The sequence below is a fragment of the Pterocles gutturalis genome, unplaced genomic scaffold (assembly GCF_000699245.1).
Source record: "Pterocles gutturalis isolate BGI_N339 unplaced genomic scaffold, ASM69924v1 scaffold20572, whole genome shotgun sequence".
Classification (NCBI taxonomy): domain Eukaryota; kingdom Metazoa; phylum Chordata; class Aves; order Pterocliformes; family Pteroclidae; genus Pterocles; species Pterocles gutturalis.
This window is the reverse complement of record NW_010110692.1, coordinates 6807-13958: the sequence shown is the minus strand read 5'-3', so window position 1 is coordinate 13958 and position 7152 is coordinate 6807. Positions and strand designations below refer to the sequence as shown.

At 43.5% G+C, this 7152-nt stretch overlaps 1 protein-coding gene across 4 annotated transcripts in view; it reads right to left on the bottom strand.

Moving 5' to 3' along the window:
* The window catches only part of AP2M1 (adaptor-related protein complex 2, mu 1 subunit), a 17514-nt gene extending 15169 nt beyond the window's left edge, over positions 1-2345 (bottom strand). For all 4 annotated transcript variants that reach the window (XM_010073494.1, XM_010073496.1, XM_010073495.1 and 1 more), the window contains exon 1: positions 2226-2345. In XM_010073494.1, coding sequence (XP_010071796.1) covers positions 2226-2299 — 74 coding nt within the window. In that variant the 5' untranslated portion in view covers positions 2300-2345. The remainder of the gene's footprint in view (positions 1-2225) is intronic.
* Between the last annotated feature and the right edge of the window lie 4807 nt (positions 2346-7152).

The window sequence follows — 7152 nt, the reverse complement described above, 5'->3', positions numbered from 1 at the left end:
TGAAGGTTAAGATACAACAGTTTAAGTAGACTGATGGTAGTGCTCAGCCCAGGAAATGGCTGATATCCCGCTCTACCTGTCTGCTATAGAGCTGAAGATTCTCAGGAACTTGATTCCACCACAAGATGACACACAGACATTTTAAGACAACTTGTTTTATAAGGTTATACATCTCAAAAATTCCAGTTTGGGTTTCAAGGCCTGTTTCAGAAGGAATCCAACACCTTGGGGAGCAAGCTTGGTTAATAGTCAACACCAGCTCCACCCAAGTCACAAGACTGACACTTTCAGAGGAGCTGAATGGAGGATTTCACTCAAGGGAACACGGACTCCTGAAGTCCTAGAGAAAACACTTGAATCTTTTTGGCACCCTTTGCCAAAGGAAAAACTTAAGATAGGATCAGGCAGGAAATCCCATTTTCTAGTTTTGCCTGGCCAGCTGGAAGTACTTTATCACATACTGAAGAAGTTACTCACTTTACATGAGGAACGAACCAAGATAAAAAGCTACAGAAGATCCCTACATGAGAAATAACTACTTCACTCCCCAGTTTACATCTCCACAGCCAGAATGCACTTTAAATTTAAAACCCTTCTTGAATAAACAGTTCAAGCACAATCCTATTTAAGTGTTTTACCTTTGTAAGCCACAGGAAAAAAAAAAGTCTTATAGCCAGAAATTGCAGCAATGGTGTCCCTAGCTCCCCACACAACATATTCTCAAAATTTCTTTACAATGCATACTGGCTTGGCTCAGTCACTGTGATACCTGTTCATTAGGGGAACTTTATAAAGTCAGGTGTGGCATATGAATTGCTCTGAAGAGCTTCAGCCAATGAGTGTTCAGGAGTGAGAGGAGTTAATACAGCAGAGGAGAGGTAGAACTTTGTAGCCGGCAGTTTTCTGCTTCAGAAATACACAGCTTCCTTGGCTCAGCTCTGGGTGAAAGCCCTGGAGCAACGCAACCAACCTTAGAACAGCTACTTTTGCCTTAGCTGCCTTAGAGCAAGTTGTGAGATATTTAAAGCTCATTAGGTGAAGTCGTATTACAGACACTGTGTTGACCACTGCTCCATCAATGAAGCAGTGCAAGCCTTGACTGGCTACTGGTTCTGCTTCTATTTTTAACCTCCACAAGACAATCCATAACCCAAAAGGAAGCACTCTTCAGACTAGAAGAGTCTGAAGGCAGATTGGTTTGACGGTTTTTTGTAACTTGTGGCAACAAGTTATTTCCACAGCACATAGTACCACTGTTCACTGTGGAGACCTGGTACAAACTATTTTTTCCTAAAGTAGCCAGAAGGATCTTTCTTGTTGGACTTCAAATTAACACCTACCACAGCCCTGCTTCCATGAGCTATGTTTTGACTCTGCTATTGCTAACTTCCACCTAATGTCTAACACTAATGAAAACTGGTCAGGAAGAGTAGTGTGGTACAAGAAAGCCACTTAGGTTTTTCAGTCCAAGCATCACTATCACTTGACATCAGGTTCCCTATAGCACTATCCACTGCCTTTAAGACACCAAAATTTCAGTAACGTCCCTTCTGGGAAGTTAAGGATTGTACAGATCCAGTCTAAGTGAGCATCGTAACACTTGCATGAAGAGCAGGTAGGCACCTACAGCCTGCTGAAGGCTTTCAGCACTTCCCACAAATTTAGTTACCCAATGAACGTAAGCTTTTTACAAACAAGGCTGCCATACAAAGCTGGGGAACAGAATGCCAGCTTTAAGCATAGATCTGTGGTTACTATGAGACTGCTTGCAGACACAACTTTCCAAGTGCCAAAGCCCAGAGACAGTCTCCTGCATGCCTGTACTTGATGATAGACATCCCTGTTTGAAACTAATTCAGAGCCCTGCTTATAGTGTGTGGCAGACAGTTCCCACATTACAGCTCCCATAAAGTTTTAACTATTACAGTGAGGCTGGTAGACTCTTGCAGTGGCAGTCCCTGTTGCTGAAGCATTTGGAGTAACAGCCAGATCTCTACCAGTGAAAAGAAAATCCGAGGTTTACCTGCAGGCCTTCCTTTACTACCATCTGCAGCTGACTTGGGCTTAACAAACTCATTCTTTTTTTGAACTAAGCCTACAGCAGCAAGTTGAGTTGCAGTCTTACATGCATGCACAGCTAATGCAAAACAAAGCAGCTCTGGATTGTTGTCCGCACCAAAATGAGACAGAAATGCAAAGACCAAGGATGCAACAGAAGCACTTACCCAATGTCATCCCGGTAGACTCGAGAGATTAAAACCTCTCCTTTGTGATTATAGATGAATAAGCCTCCGATCATGATGGAACTTTAGTTTTCTTTTCCCATGTTGCTTAAGACCTGAAGCAAGAGAGTGCATGTATCAGTAGGCTACACGGCAACAAGCAGTACAGCAGGCACAGACTTTGACTTCTGTGGCTACCAGCCAGGGCACAGACACCTTTTGTCACACACATCCTCAACCAGAAGACAATTCTTACAATACCTATGGTGGTGAGGACCTGATAGCACACATCTTGATGCCACACAAGTAATGAACTCCAGCAGATTGCAGGGAGGGAATGCTCAGAGATATTCCTGAAAGCCTGATGGTGTGGGGTACATCACCTAATTTATCTTGTCACATCTGGCCAGGCCAGCAGGTGGCTGAGGCCCAGTAGGGCAGTTAGAGACAGGGAGCAGCTCAGATGCTGGAAGCAACTGCCTGCCTCACACTCATATCCTGGACAGGAGGGTTATATAAAGGACTATTAGAAACAGTGTTTTACTCTGGAGAGGAGGGAAGTAACCTTTTTGCTGCAGTTACAGATTACACTTTTTGATCTGCTGGGATTTTATATGGAGAGGCACGTGTTCCCAGTGCACAGTACAGACTGTATGTACCGTGACAGACCTACACCCTAACTACACGCCAGTCTCTCCAGATCAGCATTCCTTCACGTTTGCTGCAGAACTGCCCCCCAAGAGCACACCATAACAAGGACTCTACGAGGAAGCCCATCATCAGGAACCAACTGCCTTGTTCCAGACCTAAGGAGCCTAACAGAGGCCCAGCTGAGTGACTTCCTGAGCTGGTCTGAAGCAACTTGAGAGCTTAGGTCTAGGTGAGTACACACAGCTATCACACATCCTGTAACACATGGGGCACTGAAGGTGCCTGCAATCTGTAGCCAGGACTGAAGATGAGCACTGAAATAGGTAACAAGCTTACTTCTCATTCCATTCATCAGCACAGATGGATCAAGGCTCAAGTATTAGCAGAATCTGGCCTAGCCCCTGAATGCAAGGAAAAACACAGCTCTGGAACTACAAGCAAATCAAAGACCTGTTATTTCTACTATAAAGTATCTATTGCCCCAGTGCCCGAGGTACAAATCAGATGCGATTCAGAGTCAGTCTTTTTGCACACCGTTCACACAAGCATTTGAGATGTCACCAAGCCTATCCCTGTGTGGCAGGGAGTTCTTATCAGCAAGCACACCTTGGTTTATTACTGCTTTTACCTAGTTTTTACATAGCAATATTACAGTCTTGCTGATCCTTAGCAGCACTAACGGTTCAGAGTCCAACCTGAGAGCAGCCTGGCCACGAGGTGCCGTAGGAGTGGGAGATCTCAACCATGACCCACTTTAACTGAGGGCCACTGCCTCAGAAGTTACCCTCTTGAAGTGCTAATCGTCTCTTTCTTCAAAGGAAGATTGTTTTGAAGAGAGCTGTAAAGCTGGTAGACATTGACACAGAAGACTTTTTTAAATACACAGCTACTTCACCAGATCCCATTCCTGCAGTCATATGCACTCGTGTTCACTTAGGTCATAACATCCACTCCAGCAACTGCTTGACTGGCTTTGTCCAGAGAAGAGCACTACAGATGTGATAGGGCAAGCCTTGTGACTCGGTCTTGGGACAATCACAAAGGCATTTCTCAGCTTTGGCACTGCAGAGCATTAGATAACCAACCATCTCCACACTGCTGTGAGGGTGGGTGGAAAGGATAGGGAGAGGCTAGCCTAAAGACAGATCCTGACACGGAACCGATATGTGTTTGTTCAGGGACACAGCAACAACTAAGTTAAAGTGACCCGGTCTCAGATCATCTTAAGGGTCAGGAAAAAAAAATAGAGAATATAAAAGCAATACACATATCAGAGGGACAAAAGGACTTCTAGGGTAGAAGCCTGGAGTATTCTAGAGGCTATGTTACTCTTATGTTCAAGAAACTAAAGTAGTTCCTTCAAATAGGCAACTATGGCACACGCAAGTTCTGTGCTAAAACAAGATTTATAGTGCAGCCACTACTTTTAATTTCAGAAACACAAAAAAAATTTTAGGTTTCATAAGCCTTTACAACAACATTTTTAGCTATACCTAATGAGTCCTCAGAGAGTAACATTACACATATTTCTCTGCTAAGGGTCTTCAGCTACCAGATGGCTGTGTCTGCTCATTAAAAAGAAAAAAAGAATCAAGAAGTCAGTTGTTAAGTCAGAACAGCGAGAAACACACAGACAAGCAGTTGTCCCGAAGCTCAACAGTGAGCCTCCTGGCTTTTACTCCCACATTCTGCTGGTTGAGCATCTCCGTCTAATGACAGGCTGCCTCCTGCCACTTGGTGGTGGCTTCAGGTAGCATTGTCATCAATGTTTTTTGATGTCTGAGACTCCATCTAGCACAGAAGAGGTTTTCAGATGTTTTTCTTCCATCCCCATTACTGACACTTCATAACTTCAGGATACGTCCCTGTAACCAAACCTATTAAGACAGAGGCAGCACCCAGTCCAAGATTCCCATGCAGTTAGAAAGGGAAAAGCCTTTTAGCTGCTCACTGTCCCACGTAGGGGGAGCGAGGCTACACGGTGTAGCTGGCAGCAAGGCCAGCATCCCCACACCAGAAGACAGAGACAATCCCATTGACCTATAGAACAAAACCAGGTTCTCAAATGTAAGGAAGTGGCTGTACCACTGGCTCACGAGTATTTCCATGGAACGCACACTGCCTTAACAGGCATGCAGAAGGGCTCTGACGGGTAACATGCAGGGCTGGAACCCGAAACACGGAGCACATCGGTTTGAATACAGTTACCCAACAAGTCTGGCAGATGCTGAAGCGGTAACTTAGCAAACATTTGACGAGTCATTCACACAGGCCACACAGTGGAAAAAAATTAGAATCCTCACGACAATGAAAACAACTTGTTGCCTGCTCTGGGGAATTCTTTCCTAATTAGTATTTTTTCATTCCAGGTAAGAGACAAGGATGTCTTCTTCAGACTGCTACAGTGCTGGCTTTCCCATCTGGATATGTACTGTTGCTACCAAAGGTGAAGAAGAGTTCCCACATCCTCTTTAAGACTTCCATTGTATACAATTAGCTTCCTGAAAGCTTATGCAACTGGTCAAAGCTGGATCATATGAATCCTACAAACCCTTTCCAGAAGATTCCTAGAAAGCACATCCTAGTCTTAAAAAAAAAATAATCCCCCTCTTGGGTTTTAATGCTGCTTAAGTTATTTGTTCCACTATTTTTAGCATAAAGGAAACATCTGCTTTGATGAGCAACAGGATCAGACACAGCACATACAAGACAAAGCACCTTGCTAGCATGACAAGCCAACTGCTTTCTGAAAAAAACCCGATTTGAATATTTACTACATTACTATAAAACATGCAGAAGTCTGCCGATCAAGCTTCTTGTTGGAAATTAAAAGCCTTCTCTTGGGAAGATCTACAAACTTTAAATGTTGACGTTGATAATGAGGCTAGGCTTTCTCATATGTTAAGGTTGAACATATTCTGCAATAGCTTCACTTAAGTTACAGGCAACAATACCAGCATTTTCAGCTGCATCACAGTACCAGGCATCAAAGTCAACTGATTGCTTATCTTCTAAAACATGTTAGATAGAGAGTAGATACAGCATGATGCAAGTGCTTTTAGTCTTAAAAAAAAAAAATAAAAAAAAAAAATCTTTCTCCATGCAAAGAAATGCTAGGTTTCTCCGTATACAAATACACTGGGAGCTGAGTTCAGGCTTCAAACTTTCCACGCCCAGTTACCTCCTAACCTAAGTAGCTTCATTTGTGCAGTTAAGAGCCACATTGGTTCATACTGCAGGTCTGTTAGCCCAGTGTCTTGACTCTGATGTTGGCAATGAAGGTACAGTCAGATAACAGTAAGGACAGGTCAAGAAAACACTCTCCAGAAGATCCCGCTGCAAGGGCTCATTTATTTTAGAACTCTCAATGGATCTCCGATATATTTGCCCAGTTTCCTTTTGAATCTCTCCATCAGCAGCATCCCATGCCAAAAAAAAAAAAAATCTACAGTTTTATAAACCACTGTATAAAACACCCTCCTTTTAATTTTAAGCCTTTTTTTCTTCTTTCCCCCACCTTTAAAGCTCTCCAGTTCAAGTGCAGGAAGAAGCAATAAAGAACTAGGCCCCATAGCGTATCTCCAGGCCACTCAGGATTTTGCAGATCTTCTCCATCGCCTTCATTGCCCCTTTCCCAAAATCAGGTGTTCCCACCTTACTCAGTTGCTCTTCACAAGAAAATTGCTTTATGCTTTGGTCATTCTCAGTGCCTTCCTCTAAACATTTCCCTTCTGGAAGCCAGGGCGAAACTGCACAAGTTGGTCAAGACGCAAGCACACCATGACATAGACAACAATATAATAATGCATCTGATTTTTTTTCCTAGGGGGTTCTCAACATTTGACTTACATTTTGAAACCACCACTCAGCAAGAAGCTAATGATTTCATGATCTGTCCTAACTCTAAGATCACACTCAATTCAGTCTTCAAGGTGATTAACCACACTCCAGGTGAAGCTAGAGCCGCCTTTGCTCCCTAATCCACCTGCCTGCTATATGCACCACTGCATATTTACATACCTTGAATTTACTGTCCCATTTTATAGTCCTGCCACTGCACTTCTATGTCATTATTGACCTGCTTTGCCCTTACTACTCCAAATACCCTCATATCTACGCACACATGCTCCTCCACCGTGACTGCTGACCAGGACTGCTCTTATCACAAATCCTCATTCACTACAAAATGGGAGGATGCAGAGAAATTTGCCACCAACCAGCTGATGCATACAAGCCATGCTACACTGGTAACACAACCCCATGCTGAACAACTTTCTTA